This window comes from Aythya ferina (assembly GCF_964211825.1).
Source record: "Aythya ferina genome assembly, chromosome: 1".
Lineage (NCBI taxonomy): Eukaryota > Metazoa > Chordata > Aves > Anseriformes > Anatidae > Aythya > Aythya ferina.
The window spans coordinates 132,911,098-132,929,919 of NC_140296.1; the positions used below are offsets into that span (position 1 = coordinate 132,911,098).

At 37.6% G+C, this 18,822-nt stretch overlaps 1 protein-coding gene across 12 annotated transcripts in view; it reads left to right on the forward strand.

Moving 5' to 3' along the window:
- Positions 1-18,822, forward strand: part of MPPED1 (metallophosphoesterase domain containing 1) — a 66,669-nt gene that overhangs the window by 6,978 nt on the left and 40,869 nt on the right. For 4 of the 12 annotated variants that reach the window (XM_084505811.1, XM_084505807.1, XM_084505810.1 and 1 more), the window contains exons 2-3: positions 7,889-8,152; positions 13,437-13,618. In XM_084505811.1, the coding sequence (XP_084361937.1) occupies positions 8,001-8,152; positions 13,437-13,618 (334 nt within the window). In that variant the 5' untranslated portion in view covers positions 7,889-8,000. Of the gene's footprint in view, positions 1-3,301; positions 3,535-3,726; positions 5,120-6,465; positions 6,759-7,224; positions 7,414-7,858; positions 8,153-13,436; positions 13,619-18,822 lie in introns of those variants that run through there. The other 8 variants (XM_084505813.1, XM_084505815.1, XM_084505808.1 and 5 more) reach the window with 6 other exon arrangements.

An 18,822-nucleotide genomic window follows, 5' to 3' on the forward strand; every position in this document is an offset into this window, starting at 1 on the left:
GTCCGTTTTTGGTCATTTTTCCAGATAACCAGTATTTTTAGCAAATTTTTCATTAGAATTACTATTATAATTTTAAGACTTGTCATTTTTCTTGTATGAGCCCAGGATTTTCAGTAGCAGCAGATTTTGAAATATTGCCAGAGATGAAGGCAATTTTTTTTAGAGTGAGGGATGAGCTTTATGGCTTTTAGATATTTATTTAAAATTTACTTCCTTAGAGGTAATTACTTAAATAGATTAGCTACCTCGGCAAATATTTTGGCATAAATTCAGGCAGCATGAAACCAAAATGCTATGTTTTTCAGGGAAGAGACTTGATTTTCCTTAAGAAAAATGTATTCATTTAAATATTTTATCCAAACGTGATGTTTTATACATTCAGGCAAGATAGTTATGTAGGATTACATTAATGCATTTAGCCTTGGCAAATGTTCAGTCTATTTGTAAATCCTGGAGTATTTCAGTGCTTAAATCTAAAATGTATTTGGTACATTGTAAAGTGCATGTTTAAGAAGACAAAGCAATATTATTAGGTTGTGCTTATTTTTTAAATTGAATAAATTAACAGTTATTTGTATGGATGAGAATTAGTTTAGAAAATCACACTCCTGATAATTCAAAATAAAATCAAATGTAATTCAAAATAAAATTAAGTCTTCATAAATAGAATACACAGTTACTCTAGTTTTGTGAGCTCAGGTAGGAAAATTTGAACAGGTAATTTAAAATCATACAATCGTCATTCAAACTAAGACTAGCTAAGAAAGTTTAAAAGTGGTAACTGCTTTAACTAAATATGGAATTAGATTTCATAGGCAAATGTGTAATTTTGGTGTTTTCTGAACTCATTGATCCATCTCTTTTTCTGGGTGCCAGGTCAGACTTTTGCATATAGTAGGTACAATATATTTATATTTATTATTATATTATATTCTTATATTTATTGTTTGAAGAAACTCCACAGAAGTGAATATAAGGGCACAGTTCCAAAAGACAAATTATTTATCATGTTTCTTACTTGCTGTGTCTATAAAATCCTTTTATGGCAGTTAAAACTAACAAGTACATTAGTGTTCTTTACTTATATCATAGTGAGAGAAACATGTATTTTACTTGTGTTTCAGAGCAATGGAAAAAAGCTAATTTGAAGAAAAAAAGTAAATTTCAGTGAAGAATGTTGTCATACTGTATTTGACAGGTCATTATAATGAGCAAAGAAGAATAATGATATTTATTTTAGCATGGTGAGAAATAACTTTGGGGATTTTTTTCTATTTTTTTTCTAGTTCTGGTTAAAGTAATTATAATTACAGAGAAATAGAATGTCTTGTTTAAGTCACTGGATCTTTTCATGTACAAAACATAACTCTGTGCCCTGCAGATCTGCAGTTAACAAATATGTTATATGTGATATGTGATATACATGAAGAGGCACTTCACTTTGATGGGTGAAGCAGGTGATTCGAAGCAGAGGATAGGTCTTGTGTTTCTTTTCATTGAAGTCTGTAGGATTTTGAGACATACAGGTAATTGAGAACTATGCCTGCTGTTTTTGGTTATTTGGATGGGAAAAGTTCTGACTTCTGGTGAAAAGATACAGTCACAGGACTAAGTGTTACTGATTGTTACTGAGTGTTTGCAAATTTAGATTCACTAGCAGAAAACCATCTCAGATGTGTTTTAAAAAGATGATCCAAAGGCCTTAATAAGTCATGAAGATAATTTAACTTCTTTACCAGAGTCCTCTGAAGAGAGCTGAAACTGGAAGGCACGATGCTTAAATTCTTTTTCAATTAAAGATACACCATAAGCAAAGGTTTTTGAAAATGAGGGCCAGAGTACAGCGGCCTGTGTGCTCTAGTTACCAGGTGAAGATTGTGAAATCCATGGTAAGAGCAATTGTAGAGAGGCATTTTAAAGCTTTTATTCTGATATTTGATAAGCATGCACATCAATATACCTACATGTTGTGCCCTGAGAAGCAGATGGTGCAGTGTATTTTGTCATCTCAGGATACTCACAGAATGAACTGGTGAGTGCGTTCCACCTTTTATGTGGCGGTAAATCTGCGTTACAAAAGTCACCCTAACTTACACATTTATTTGCTCCTTAAAAGCAGAGATTTCTCAGTATGTGTGGCTATGAAGTGAGAGCTGCCCTTCAGTAGTGGTCTTTTCCAATTAGGTCTGAGGCACAAAGGCAGCCAGGCCTGTGTGTGTGCTGTGGATCGAGGACTTGAGGCTTGAAGGCTGTCACCCTGGCACATTTCACCAGAGCTAAACTGACATTTAGAAAAACTAACATTCTCAAATGCCATACTGCTTCTGCAGCTTAAGTGGGGTTAGCTTTCCAAGAACACTTTCTAGGTCCCTGTGTTTGTAAGGTAGAACTCTGTGAAGTTTGTAAAAGGGGTAGATACCTTAAAATGACACCACAAATGGTAAGATGGTAATTTAGATATCCTCAAGGAGTCTGATGTTTTTTAAAATATTGTTTAATTCCCATTGTCACTAATGCAGGTGTGTAACGCATTTGCTTTGTGGAAAGGAGCCTTATGGGTGCATATTTTGCTTCAATACATTGCAGTTTTATTTGTTTGCTTTTTAAATGCAATTGGTACAACAAATCATATTCATTTAGAAAGCCTAGTGATCCCATCAGTAGCAGTGTGCATGATTAACCTTAAAATCTACAAGTGTCTCTATGAACATTTGATTATGCTGCCTTCATTTCAAACTCTGCAAGTATGTTGAGAGCATTCAGATTTCTGCATTTGTTACATGAATCCAGACCGGTGTGCTAAGGGAAGATTTGGTGGTTCTGGTTTGCTAGGACTTGCATTCAGTTTCAGAAAATGAAGAGAAGGAAGAAGAAAGTGTATCACTCTGGAAAAGCTTTTGGCTGCAGAGTGATTTGCTTAGCTCATCCTTTCCCACAGAATAATGCCTTTTTAGGATTATTTCAGTATTCATTTCCTGATGGCAGAGCTGAAGTTAGCAGCCTAATTCAATTGATTGGCTTCTGTCTGGAGTATGTGAAATGGATATTTTCAATGCAAATAAATAAATAAATTGTTTTTCAGCCTAGTTCTTATAATAAGTAATTGTTTTACTGGGTTCAGTATGTTCACTTAGCACTGGGCAGTCTGTAACAATTTGTGTGGGTGGGGGTTAAAACAGAAGAATATTAATTTGTGATAATGAAGCCAAATACTTATAAGAATGTTAGGAATGACAATTGGGATCACTGCTGCTCAGTGGCACTTTGTTGTTGTTGTTGTTGTTTTTTTTTTTTAATAAAGAGCCTACTTCTCTGTGTAAAGGATGATCTGACAGCTTATGAAGAACAGTGTATCATCAGTATGGGGGACAACCTGAACTCTTGATGAAGCTCTAGAAGGGGTTTCTGCTAACCGGTATCCAAGATTTTTAGTGGAAGGTGTCCCAGCCCGTGGCAGGGGTTTTGGACTAGAAGATCTTTAAGGTCTCTTCCAACCAAACCACTCTATCAATCTATGATTTGCACAAGAAGCAGGTGTGTGCCTACACAGTCTATCACAAACTCTCACACTCTTCTTTAAGGTATTTTACTGCTGTTGTCTCACTGGCTTTCCCTGAAAAAAATATGGCTTTGATGTTTTATAGCTGCACGGAGATGCTTTTTTTACTACTACATTTCATTTATTTATTGCCTTCCCAAATCCCAGCTTGTCAGGCTCTCTGAACAAAACATGTTTTCTGTAGCTGCCTCTTTGCCACTGACCTAGTACCAGCATTCTCTTCCTTCTTCATGACATCTCTGTTGTTGGTGCAAAACCTGTCAACTGCCCCTCCTCAGCTCTCCTGGTGGGATGTGCTGTAGCTATGTTGCGCTTCTTGACCTCCAGATTTTTTGTAACCTGGCAGAGGTAAAATTTTCTCTTTTAATTCATAACTTCTTTGTTATTATCATCGTTATAATTTTATCTTGGTTTCTAAATATTGTTTCAGTGACATCTGCTTGAGTCATGTTGTTTTCAAGTGTAAATTTGTATTTTCTGTTTCTGGAATAATTCTCAAGAAGTCTCAATATTGTTGTTTATAGGCTTGAGACAAAGGGTAGGTGAATGGAGGGAGAAGTGGGGTTGATGGAATAAGATATGGCAAGGGACAACGAACAAGAGAGTGAGCTGAAGGATGAAAGTAGAATGAAACAGAATCTGGGAGTGAAGATGTGAGATTAAAACAAAGCATTGGCTTGAAATTGAAGAAAAAAGAGAAAATAAGATGCATAAAAAGGCTGGAGAATTCATGTAAAAATAAACATGCCAGCTATACAAGAAGGCAGTGAGATGAAAATAACATAAATTGCAGGCTGAAAAACTCAGAAAATCTTAATACAATGATTTATGTGAAGACTTAATTCAGCAAAGGACTTAAATATATGTCTGAGTTGAAGCACCTGTCTAGTCCAGTAATTCCTGAGGAGAGATGGTGTAATCCATATAGTTTATGGCCTGGTGCAAAACTTAGTGAAGGTGGTGGAGCAATGTCCACTATATACAGTGGTCTTTGGATCAGGGCTCTTGTGAACCTTTGAGCGCATGCTGGAGAAGGCAGCAAAAAAATAATAGAGAACATTCCTGACACCAGTAAGAAGATGGCTTAGCTGATTTAATAGCTTTTTCTCAGTCTGTGATTCTAACAGCCAGGTTTGCGATATTTATTTTAGCATTCATGTTCTTGCAGTCAGTTTTACATTTCCCTGTGTTTCTCTGGCAGACATCCCACAGCTCCATAAGTCTGGGGGAAGAGGATGGTTAGCATGTTGTTGCTGTGGGGATTTGAGTCTTAGTGTTCTGTATTCGTAATGCTGGGCATATAATGTTAAAACTTGCATGCTATAAAAGCAGATAATTATTCCCTGCTACATTTTATACTCTGGTTTGGGAAAGGAAGACATTTCAGAATATTAGAAGAAAAAAAAAGTTACAGTTTTTGAGACTATTGGAAATTGAAACAGAAAGAGAGGAGTAATGGGTTATCAGCCAAGCTGGAAAGAGACAGCTTGTTCTGTCGAACACCAATAATGTTTATAGTCAGCCAACCACTTATGCAGGAAAGAAACCCTAGACTGAAAGGTAAGGTTCAAAGACATCTGTGTATGTTTCTGACATGAGCTTGAATTAAGCTTGCTACTGAATTATGTTTATTGATTATGTGTGTTATAGTATCTGGTTTTTGTTTAGCACAAGGTATTCATGTGATTGCTAGTTATCTTATTTTCAGTGCAGTATCTGGCTCCTTTTTTCTTCCCCCTCCTGTGTTGGATACTTTTTATGTGTCCAGGGTTGACACTGGGGGACTGTCATTTGACAGAAGGCTCACCAGTACTGTGGTGGTTTTTTGTTTGTTTGTTTGTTTGTTTTTCTTTAAGTGAGATGTATCTTTCTATATCCTACATTTTATATGGTGGACTTCTAGGTGAATGTTTGTGGCTAGCATCCTCAAAGGCTGGCCTAATGGTGTGATTCACATGATCTCCCATGTGTGAGGATAGATTCCCCGTTTAAAAGAAGTCTTGAGCACTAAATGCTGTATGAGTGCTGTACTTGCTGTGCTTTGTTTCTGTTTGCAAACAAAGTTGGAAAAAAATGTTCTTTTGAGTTAGTTTTGTTAAATGCTATTTTCCCCTTACCCAGAAAGAGGAAACAGAGATTGAGTGGACATCAGAGGTAGCTGAATGCATCTGCTGCTTGTGCAGTGGATTTGATGTATCACTTGAGAGTAGTCATGAAAGACAGGACCAGCAAGGAGGCTGACAAAAGCTGTGTCTTAGCTGCGGTAGGCACTGGGATCTTCCTAAGGCCAAAGGGAGATTCTAGGTCCCACCAGGCAGTGCCTTAATGCCTTTGCAGCTTCAGTTCAGCTGTGTGTAAAGTGGGCATAAGCCTTGGTTTATAAAACACAGGGTGTTTTTCAGGTAGTTTGAAATCCTCACATAGAGCCATGGAATCTTAAATTATTAATCATACTAGAGAATATTTCTAGAAGTCACCAGTTCTAATAGTTTCAAACACAAGTAGCTTCACTTGGAACAGTTTACCCCCTATAAAATCTCTGACCTTGCCCATTCAAACTTCTTTACAAATGCATCATGTAATACAGGAAGCTCCTCAGGGAGCGTTCTTCACATCTGCCATCATAATTTCTTATTTCCTAAGTGCAGCGATTTGTACTCGATTATTCTTACAAGAATTATGCCTCCCTTCCCTCCCCCTGCTCTGGCACATTTCGTTGTGCTGCTGCTTGTTCTGTAGCCTGAACAAATCATCTGAGAGTGTTTAAAATCCAAATTTTTATTTGCTGTTTTTCTACCATTTCCTTAACCACTCACTTCTAGGGGAGGGCATGAAGGAATTTGCTCTCATTCTCAGACTGTTTTCCTGCGGGTTGTTACTGACAGCGAGTTGTCGTTATATTACAGCCATTCACCAAGTAACAAAAATGAGCTGAATCTCTCATTCCAGCTTCCTAAGGACAAGATTTCCCAAAACAAAAATACAATACCACTTCTTGGAGCACTTAACATCTGTAGTAGTTAGGTGAAGAACTGAAGCCCAGATTTTTAAAGATGCTTAGGTGCTTGTCTCCCACTAGAACTGAGTTAGACCTAAGTACCTATAAATAGCTTTAAAAAATTGAGTGAATACGAAGACCTTCCTTGTCCATCACTCTTGACAGTGGTCCCATCACACTGCATCACAGCAGATCAACAAGGTGACATGAAGAGTCCTGTTTTGCAGAAGATGCACATATCAATCGAATTGCTGCATTCTAGCACGGCTTTTCATGAAATACATCTTCTAAAGCAGATTCCTTACATTGCTAGATGCCCTTGCTTGCATGAAAGTAAATATTTAAGACAGACAACTTTTAAAAAGGACACAACATAATACTGTAAAAATACCCGCCTGTATTCCTGATAATCCATTTTTTATTAACACTGGAAAATAAAAATAAAATTCACGGTTAAATTACTTTCTGCTGTTTCTAGGGGATACTCTTTACATTCCAGTTGGCTTTACTTTTTTGTTCCTATATCCAGTTTCAGTGTCGTTGTTCTAGACTTGCATAACTTTCAGGGAAAATTTATTCCCTAACATAAAACCTGTATGGATTTTACCTTTTTTATATTTAATAATATTTAACTGTGTGTTAGCCTTTGAATCACTTTCTTTTACAGTGAATTCAGATTCTGGGGCTAGTGCTGTCTAAGAAGAGAATGTGTTTGAAGGGGGTAGCCCTTCATATCTGTATCAGGAGGTTCTTCAGTGATACAACTAAACCAGAAGGATGTGCATGGAAGGCCTGGTTTGCTCGGTTCCTTGGGATATGATGAACAACCACCTGCAATGCATACCCTTACTAAATGGTGGAGATTTTCTGGAGAATTGATTAAACTGATTCTTTTTAAATAACTCACATTTTAGTAATGCACTGGCATGTATTAAATTTTGGGTTTGGGGTTTTCTTGAAGGAAGATGGGGAATAAACATTCAGCAATGCAATTGGGAAAAAAAAATGTGTTGACAAAACTTTATTATTTGACAAACCATTCTGAAGAGTGACTGCCTTGTGTTTTAGATCTGTATTAAATGTCTGAAATATTTGAGCAAGTTGCTCCCTGTATTTTTTTTGCAAGCTTACTTCCTCCACCCACTTCCCACCCCCAACTAAAGTATGTTCATCAAATTGCTGGCTTAGAAAGATTTGTAATTAGTTCTTTGAGCTGTGTGTCTTCCTCCCTCCATATCCTGCTTTTGATCTTCATCTCCTATTAAATAAAGCAAATCCCAAATAAATTAACTGTCAAACAGTTATGCTCCATCTCTTCAATCTGCTTCTAGGTTTTTCAGAGGCAAGTGCTGCATAGGTAAGGAGATGTCATGGTCTTCTTCCATCAATGTAGGAAGATAGCAGATATGATTGCCTGAAAAAGCAGACCTACCCTGTGCAAGCATGGCTTTCGCCCAGTCACACATTATGGCAGCTAGAAGGCATCAACATAGTAGACTCATAATTGAAGTGGACGAGTACAGCTCCAACCCCACACAGGCTTTCACGTTCTACAACATTAACCAGGGACGTTTCCAGCCCCCACATGTGCAAATGTAAGTATTACAGTTATGTTACTGCTCTAGCACAGCCTTCTGAATTGTTATTGCCTTGTTGATGTGGTATTTGATGGACCAGTCAAAAAGAATGCAAAGAACACTGCTTTGCTGCCTTTCTAATAATAATTACTATAGTGATACAAAATCAGGCCATTTGGAAAATGTAAGTGCTTTGTTAAAGGGTGGGAGACAGATCATTCCACTAGCATAACTTTAAGGCATAATAGTATTAAAAAAAAAAAAAAGAAATAAACAAAAAGCAGTGGTAATGAAATAAGAGATTGTACAAAGCTGATACTTTCTGCAATCGTAATAGTTGTTTGTTTGCATTGTGCACTTACTTATTGATGTAAATAGCTGTTGAAATACCAAGCCCATATCTGTACAACAGATATCGTTTGGTTAGTTATACTACAGCTGCATACAAAGAAAAAATGACATCAATAAGTAAAATGGTGTGGGCACCCATCCGACAACTTACTTTCATACCAACGTGCCGAAGATGCCAAGTGCTTAAAGAGTAATTAAAATAATGTGTTTGTTTCTGACTTCTTATATAATGACAGTATCAGTAAAATTAACTGCTCTAAATGATTTACTTGTAATGTAAGTGGAGAATTATAATTACGAAATGAAACCTGCCATAAAGTTTAAAGCCAGAAGGAAGAGAAAAACAGTAAAGCTATTACAAATAAATTAAGTATAAAATTCTATGGTAAAATATTTTTATAGGGAATAAAAATGTCTGCACCATTTTATTGTGTTTATTAAAGAGAAAAGCAGCCTTATCTTCAGCTGAGAAGACTGGTTTTCATTTTTTTTTAAAGGAAACTTTTTTTTCTTTACCAAGACTGAATAAATAATCACCCCGCTCACATTTTTGGTATTTAAAATGAATTGATAAATTCCACACATAGAACATGATTTCTGCATTTGAAAAAAGTCAGCAGTTATGAGTGGCTGAATGGTGTGTGACTGTTTAGTGAATGCTTATATACATTCTTTGGCATAAGTTAGATACTGTGTTAAAAAAATCTGGAGACTAGCATACAGCAGGATGGTGAGCAAACAGTCATTTTTTGGGGGACAGTATATTTGCTTATAGTCTGTGTTTGGGGCTTTTAGGTACTGTTGAAATGCAAACAGTAAAATGAGTCGTGTATTAGCACTGGGAAATATGTTTTGTTTACAGAGCTGGCAAATGGTAGCAAAAGTACAAATAAATGTGGGTTCAAAATACTTTGATAAATGAAAAAACACAAATGCAGGTTGCTTTATTTGTCAAAGCTTAGCCATTCTTTGTGCATATTCAGACAGTTCCTGGGCACTCATGAATTTGTTCACCAGTTCTAAAAGCTGAGTGTTTTTCACTGGGCTGAAAATGAGTTATTTATTAGTATATACTTTGAACTTAACAATACTTTGCTTAAATTTATAACCAGTAACAAATCATATTACCAGAGGGCTTAGAAAATCAACTGCATGATGGAAGTTCAGAACCTAAGCAAGTAGTTGAAAATAAGCTATCCTTAGAAAATTGTCCTTCAGAAGAATTTAGCAATCTCTTATGAATGATTAATACCATTGAAAAGGCTTGTGCAAATAGAAGAACAGGCTAAATCAATTGAAACATCTATCACAATCTGACCTGCTCGTTTCTTGGTACGGAAATTGTAAAGAATGTTTCTGAATGCCAGCAGGATTGCTTTTGCCTCCTATGACTGAATAGAAGAGTGACAAAGAAGGGAAAAGTATGTACAAAAAGTATAACAAAAGCACCTTTTATTCACATAATTATGGGTGAAATCTTAGCCCTGCTTTAGTCGATGCAAGTTTTGTCATTAACTTCAGAGAGGTGGGGGCTTTGCTCTGCATGTGTGGATAGCTCAAAAGAACTACATTGGTGATGTTACAGGCAATCACAGACTTCAGACCTGTTGATGTCTGAGCTTGTGTAAACTACTTGAACTGCACTTATTTTTTGTGCTCTTCTTCTGAATTCAATCTTAGAGCTCTTCCTTGGTCCTCAGTGCAGTTCTATATTGTGTTTAATTTTTTAGCATCCATAACATACTAAGAGCACTTTCCTAGTCCCATTTTAGTCCACCATTCCCATGCTTGTGAGATGACTGGGTTGCCAGTGATGAGAAGGGTGATAAATACTGACATTGTTTTCACATCCATCAGTTGTTCCTAGAAAGTTCCTGTCATGTTTCTTTGAGAAACTTTACTAAAGTCTAATGTAAAAACTAACCTTTATTACTGCTTTTTCTCTGAGTTTGTAACTTCATTTTTCAATTTCTCTTTACATTTACCTATTGCTTTGAAGAAAAACAAAAACATTTGCACAAAAATAATCAGATCTTTCTTCCTCTGCTCATGCTGCAAGCAGTGCATTGGGTGTTGGTATGACAGCTGCTGTGGCAATGTGTTACCCAAGAACATGGGGATCGAGCCTTCAGAAATGATTTCCAATGCAACTTAGATGCATTTGTGAAACTTGACTTATGTTTTTACCTATATATGTGTGTGCATATAACTTCAACATGAAAATCTGCATCTCTCTTTTTTTTTTTTTATTGATACCTCTTTCCCATTAATATTTTCTGGCCCACTGCACAGGCTCTGAAAGTTAAGCATACTTTAGCAACATGAAAATGCTGTCCATACCTCCCTCCTCCCCGTCCAAACTATAAGGAAAAGCATCAGTATTAGGTGCTGTGTGGGTTGCCATGGTAAGTCTCTTGTTTTTCCATTCAGCTCCAGAGAAGCAACAAGGGAAATGCATCCCTGACACCCAACTTGTGGCTGTGCTGTACTTTGAAAGATTTCAGAGGAAGAAACAGCAACTGCTTTAAAGACTACCCTATGGTGAAAAGTCACTAAGTGGTCTCTTAAATCAGTCTGTATCCGTGGTTTGTGCCAGGGTAGTATGCGTAATTTGAGCCAGGCTTACTGGTATGACCTGTAGCTCACTTTGCCAAGTGCTGGGCAGGGACAGCAATAATCAGAAGTTTGTTTACTGAACCAATGTTTAATCTTTTCAGCTTCAACGGCTGTAGCCAGGGTCAGCTCCCCTTCTTTCTTCTTCAGTTGTCCCAATTCATTTTGATGAGGAACTCTGTGAACTAAATGCAGCACCCTTCAAATAGCTTGTACCTTAAGACAACCCTCACTCACTCGTTTGAAACCCACCATCCTCCTTTTTTGGTACCATCCATGGTACCTCCACTCACCAACCATGGGGCTCCCTCTGTGCCATCTCTCATACCTGCAAAAACAGAAGCATTCTTTACATGCAGCTCCATTGTTTGAGGTTGGGACCTGCCATACCTACCACACCATCTAATTCTTTTCTCATCTTCCCTTCTCCATGGGTCTGTGACCCTCTCACAGCATACATACTCCCTCAGCCACGCACATAGTGTTTGCAGTTGGTGTGTCTCAGGGTCCAAACATTTCTCTCTTTTTCAGATGAGTTTCACAGTTTCCACTGTGTGCATACTTATGTGTACGACCAGCACATACGTACTGTTCATTGGGTATGATCACATGGGTATGAACAAATATACTGTGTTCATTAGGTATGATCTGATCACAGCTAATTTTACACGTTACCTCATATTTGGGTATTTTCTTCTCAGAAAATGTCACTTTAGAGAGAATGCTATAAGGTACTCATAATGGTTTCTCCAGTGTCCCTGTAAAGGAAAAAAAAACAACTCATGAATAGCTGATGCTTAGTATAATGGCTTAATTAAGAAAAAAAAAAAAAAAACACACAAAAAAAAACACTCCTTCATCCTAAAAGGTGTAGGAAAAATAGTTACAAAATAATTTATTCATACCCTAGTTTTGTAGTTGTGTTGTAGAAAATGCTGGTTTTTTTTGTTTTTTTTTTTTTTTTTGTTTTTTGTTTTTAATATATAACATAATTTGAATGTTTTAGATTTTATTCACTTGTCTAGTGAAGTTTTCAGGAACACCTCAGTTTACCTGTCTATAAATTTAATAGAATTATTCTTTGACTTAGTGAAAAGACCGTGTGATTAAAGATGATTATCTTACATCTTTCAAGTAATAGTTTCCATTGAAAACTACCTGACCTACTGACTCAGGTAGTTTTCAATGGAAACTATTACTTGAAAGACCTACTGACTCAGGAGTAATATTATTAATAAAAATCTCCTAACTTTTTTTGAGAGTTTATTTAGATAACAGTAAGATCCTGCACTGAAGCATAAGCAGCAAGGCATGTATTATATACTGTAACAATAAACAAAACAAAACTATTATTGTTTCTCCTTTCAAAATAAATGTTTTAAACATAAAATAATTCATAACATTTCTGTATACCTCTTTGGTTTCTAGTGACATAAATATGTCTTCTGCATCTCTGAATTTTTGATTTTATTTCACCAGAATTCCCTAATTGGAATAGCAGATATGGTTTACCTGCATATAGATACATCTACTTCTAAATATTGTAACAAAATATAGATTAAGGGTATAAAATTGAATGAGTTGGAAATAAGTATGACTGATGTTGCAGAGAGGTGTTCTCTGCTTTTCTCTCCTAAATCATAAGTCTCATCAAGTTGGGTCAGATCTTTTATTTTCCTCAGCTTAGAATAGCGAGATTGGGCTTTGAACAATGAAGCCTCAACCCTTACAGCATCTGATTTCATTTAGTATAATTAAGCCCGGAAAGTTGCCACATTTGTCCTGACAATAGTCAGGCTTGAACGTAAATTTACAGTTGTTGTCAGGAGTGTTCTTATCTTGTTTTGCATTACCACACTGAAACATATCTCCAAAATGTATTAATTAAATTTGTTGGAATAATACAACTTGCAGAAAAAAGTTATAGTTAAAAAAATGCATTTAAATATATTTGTGTTTCTAAAATAAATCTTTTCCCTGTGTACTGTGTAATCATATTTAAACAATGAAACAGGATAGCACAGTTCCTTTGAAACTGGCAATGCCTTTGATTTATTTGTATTTGTTTCAGAGTTGCTGCCATAGTTCAATCTCTTTTCCTTAATCTCTTTAAATTAATACAGCTACCCAACAAATACTGAAAATGTTGTGATGTGAACATCAAGAATTTTTACACCTCCTATTAGTGATAGGTTTGTTTTAATAAATCCCTTCCATCAGACATACCTAGAAGACTGTGTAGTCTTTTGTAAAGGTAAAAATTGGTATTAGAATTGCAAAGTAGACACTAAGAAGTTCATAAGTACTTTATAACCTTGTTACGATGCATTTCCTGCAGGGTTGATCCAGTGCCCCATGATGCTCCCAAACCTCCGGGATATACTCGATTTGTCTGTATTTCTGATACTCACTCGAGAACTGATCCCATCCAAATGCCATATGGAGATGTGTTAATACATGCTGGTGATTTTACTGAGCTGGGACTTCCTAGTGAAGTAAAAAAATTCAACGAGTGGCTAGGTAGGTATTGAATTCTGTGTGGATTTGAAAGTAAATTTGTTTACTGAATGTATCTGCCCCTTCTGCATCCCAGTAAAAAACATTGTGCAGTCAGGAATGATTAATATTAATTTGTCTTTTACATTTGAATGGCAATGAGAAGGAATCACATATTTATTTATTTATTTTAACAAGTATTTTTGCATTTTTCCAACTGAGCAAATAAGATTTGTGAGACTATTCATCTGTTCTGCCTTCACACTCTGAAGTGTACATTAAGCAACTTTGTGGTGTTAGCAACAATTTAAGTCAGTAGGCCTTTAATGATTTACACAAAACCTCTTACATACATTGTTATGGCTTCACTTCCCTGAAAGAAAAAAAAAAAAAAAAAAAGTTGTTTTGACAGAAAACATTTGTCTGTTTGACCCCAGAGGCTCATAGTTTTTTTATCTGGGGCTCAGCTGCACCACAGTGATGAATTACAAACAAAGCAAAACGTGTGCCTGAGGTTGCTGTCTTGGATGTAGCAGACCAGATGTAGATGCCTTCTGTAGGCAACTGTTGGCATTGGTAACTGAAATTCTGTTCCACTGGGCAAGAAAGTGGTGATTTACATGTGCTTGTGGAGTGTTTTGTATGTGCTAAAAAAAATGTCAGTAAAAACTGGAAAGAATACACTGTATCCAGACAAAAACCCTGATCAGTATTGTTATCAAAAACAGGGTGAGAGGAAATGAAGGACTTGGGAAGAGTAAGGACAGAGTTTAAGAATAATGGAATAAAATCTGTTTTTATATTGGTTTTCTTTCCTTAAGTTAATGCATTTTGCATTTTCCCTGTCTTTTTTTTTTTTTTTTTCATCCTGTTAACAGCATTCCACACTAGAAAGGCACAAAGCTGACAAACACATGTATGTTGAAATGGGGTATAAAAAAAAATTCACAATTTAAGCAAATATTTACTAGCCAATAATTATTAGTTAAGACTGATATTGACTTCAGCTTGGAAACCTAATAATATGCCCAACATGGAGCAACTGCATTGTTCTGTTGCACTCAGGGGCAGCCTATGGGAGTAGCACACTCTGCTCTCTCTGTCCCTCTGCTCTGTCTCTGTCCCCAAATAGAGCAGGTCTGCTGTACAACAGAAAGCAAATAATCCTATTTCATAGGTCTCTACCATGTATTATACTGAAAATAGCATAGAAAGATATACAAACCATATGGTTATCCATTCTAAAGTATATCCATTTTATTTATCTGCTAGTGTGGCAAAAAAAGTGCTTTGGGACATGCTAGCAAGCAAAGGTGGGGCTACACACATTACTCAGTGAACAGTTTTTGTCTTCCTAGTTCTCCGTCTGCCTCCCTGCTGGTCACAGCTGTACAGTGTTCTGAAGAAGTCCTTAAACTGAAATCCTCTCAGTTTGGTCAAGAAATTTCCCAAGGCATTTCTGTGATGGTCTCTTAATCATTTTTATTCCAAACGAAGGCCTATTTTTCTGACTTTTCAAGGCATCCTTCCAATTCCGTGGTAGCATGCAGTTTGGGAAAAGGTGATCTGTGCAGTTTGGGATATATTTTTGCAAGAACATCTCTGAGATATCTTTGAGTTTAAGCAGCAAGAGATCTTTCTAGCTCATTAGCAATTAGAAAAAAATGGAAAATTTCACTGATTTTTTGAATTCTGAAAAATGCAATAGAAGAATAGTTTGGAGTCAATAAAGAGCTAGCATTTCAGCTAGCATTTAAAGCTTCGTTTCTGTTCAAAAGTGTAAGCTTTTTTTTTTTTCAATTATGCTCAATAACATTTTAAAATGAAAACTTTAGCTATTAAACGAACAATTTATGAATTCACAAATACTTTCAATGTTTGCAAAAATCTGTAGTAAGTGGTAGAATGGTTAAAAGTGTTCTCTTTAAAAATAATTTTAAAATTTTTGCAGGTTACCCATTTTGCTGTGAAAGGTGCTAGTCCCTGACAGTTTGGATTTTTCTAGATAGCTGTTTCCAGTATTTGCTGTGATTTTCTAATTATAACTCCCACAGCTCTCCTTCTCCTTCTTCCTTGTGTGAGCATTTTACTAGTTTCTTGAGAAAGTAACTAAGAGACTGGACAGGACTTTTACTTTCAGCCTCATTCTTATCAGTTGCCACCAAATTTACTTGTATTCTCCTTTATCCCATACTGCAGGGCTAGCTTTCCCACATAGTTATTTTGTTCTGTTTCACATATATGTCTTCTGCCATCACAGAATCACAGAATTTCTAGGTGGAAGAAACCTCAAGATTATCGAGTCCAACCTCTGACCTAACACTAACAATCCCCACTAAACCATATCCCTAAGCTCTACATCTAAACATCTTTTAAAGACCTCCAGGGATGGTGACTCCACCACTTCCCTGGGCAGCCCGTTCCAATGCCTAACAACTCTTTTGGTAAAGAAGTTCTTCCTAACGTCCAACCTAAAACTCCCCTGGTGCAACTTTAGCCCAAATCCCATTGTCCTGTCACCAGGCACGTGGGAGAACAGACCAACCCCCACCTCACTACAGCCTCCTTTGAGGTACTTGTACAGAGCGATAAGGTCGCCCCTGAGCCTCCTCTTCTCCAGGCTGAACAAGCCCAGCTCCCTCAGCCGCTCCTCGTATGACTTGTTCTCCAGACCCCTCACCAGCTTCATCGCCCTTCTCTGGACTCACTCAAGCACCTCGATGTCCTTCTTGTAGCGAGGGGCCCAAAACTGAACATAGTACTCAGGATGCGGCCTCACCAGAGCTGAGTACAGGGGGACGATCACTTCCCTAGCCCTGCTGGCCACACTGCTTCTTACACAAGCCAGGATGCTGTTGGCCTTCTTGGCCACCTGAGCACACTGCTGGCTCATATTCAGCCAACTATCCACCAATACTCCCAGGTCCTTCTCTGTCAGGCAGCTTTCCAACCACTCATCTCCCAGCTTGTAGCTCTGCTTGGGTTTGTTGTGCCCCAGGTGCAGGACCCAGCACTTGGCCTTGTTGAACTTCATGCAGTTGACCTCAGCCCATCGGTCCAGCCTATCCAGATCCTCCTACAGAGCCTTCCTACCCTCAAGCAGATCGACACATGCACCTAACTTGGTGTCATCTGTGAACTTACTGAGGGTGTATTCAATGCCCTCATCCAGATCATCGATAAAGATATTAAAGAGGACCAGCCCCAGTACCAAGCCCTGGGGAACACCACCAGTGACCGGCCTCCAACTGGATTTGACTCCATTCACCACGACTCTTTGCGCCCGGCTATCCAGCCAGTTTCTAACCCAACGAAGCGTGCGCCAGTCCAAGCCAAGAGCAGCCAGTTTCTTGAGGAGAATGCTGTAGGAAACTGTGTCAAAAGCCTTGCTGAAGTCAAGGTAGACCACATCCACAGCCTTTCCCTCATCCACCATGCGCGTCACTTTGTCATAGAAGGAGATCAGGTTTGTCAAGCAGGACGAACCTTTCATAAACCCATGCTGACTGGGCCTGATCGCCTGCTTGCCCTGCAAGTGCCACGTTACAGCTCTCAAGATAATCTGCTCCATGAGCTTCCCTGGCACTGAGGTCAAACTGACAGGCCTATAGTTCCCCGGGTCTGCCCTCCAACCCTTCGTGTGGGTGGGCGTCACATTTGCTAGCTGCCAGTCAACTGGGACCTCCCCCGATAGCCAGGACTGCTGATAAATGATGGAAAGCGGCTTGGCCAGCTTCTCTGCCAGTTCTCTCAGTACCCTCGGGTGGATCCTATAGCTTTATTTATGCCTTGGAATAAAGAGTAGAATATTTTTATGCCTTCCCTCAGCTTCCTTTTAGGCACTAGATGCATTTCTTACTTCTTTGATTAGACCATATCTTTATGTGTAGCATTTATTCCTCCCTTTCGGCTTTCTGTGCTAGCATATACCCTTGGGTCTCTGCCACTCTGGTCTATCAGCATACTTCATCTATCAGGAGGCCTTTCAGCAAGTTCAGATTTTATCTTTCTGCTCTACATAAAATGTCTGTTGCTGTCTGATGCAAAGTATATTTTACATTAACATCATTAACTTCCGTGAATCTTACAGTTATATCAAGCACATGCTCAAGTGTTATGCTAATAGAGGCACGTTGGCTTGCTGAGTCATACCCTAAAATATGTTATCTCTTTTTTAGGGTAACTATTTGGGTACTCAGGAAGGCCAGATGATATTTCTCTGTAGCCCAGCATTGTCTTTGTCTGTCTTGTTTGCCCCTTAGTTCTTTTATACCTTTTATTCTCTCACTTCTTCAGCCCTCCACTGCATTTCATTTCAGTTCATTCTTCTCAGTAATCAGTTGTTTTCTTCCCCTTTTCTTTTTCTGAAGTCTTCTTCCCACCTTTCCAGGGAGGGATTTGAGGTTTTACCAGGGCTAGGTTGATGCTCAACTGTAAGGAGGAGGTAAAGGGCTGGTGGTAACTGGATGTGGGTATTTTCTCAGCTTTAGATAGCTGGTCCAAAGACGTCCTGAGCTATGACGTTACTGTGTTTTTAATAAACATTTACAGATTTTTCTTCTCTGAGCTTTTTAACTGCCTTTTGAATCTGTGCAAATTTTTAATGCAGACATAATCTTGCGGCAGAGAGTTCAACAATGTAATACGAATTGTGTGAAGAACTCTGTATATTTTTAATTTATCATCCACTAGTTTCCTTTGGTATTTCCTAACACTGTAAGATGCAGGTGAACAATTCCATTCTTCATTCTGCTCCAGAATTTATAGGCTCTTCCCATATCTACCCTTCAGATATTTTTCAGGCTGAAGGCTGTTTAGAAGTCCTTAAATGCCTTTGATAATGTGTCTCTCTTTGTACATCTTCTTGTTCTTTATCCTTTTAAAAGGTGGAGAGACTATGGCTGCACATGTACTGATTATGACCTGTCGTAATGAAATTTCCTGTTTTGTTCTCTTTTCCTTTCTAATGTTATGGATTACTGTTTTCATTTTTGACAGTGACGGAACAATGAGATGGCTTTTTCATAAAACTGCCTGTTGTAACTCTGTAAACTTTTTATTTTTGAATGGCAGTATCTATTTCATAATCAATCACTGTGTATCTACAACTGGGCTACTTATTCCAGTACTTACTGTTCAGCTTGAATTTATGTTCAGCTTCATCTGTTCTCTTACTGTCTAGTCATGAAGTACCATGACATAGTTTTGCAAGTCAGGTTTCCATTTTG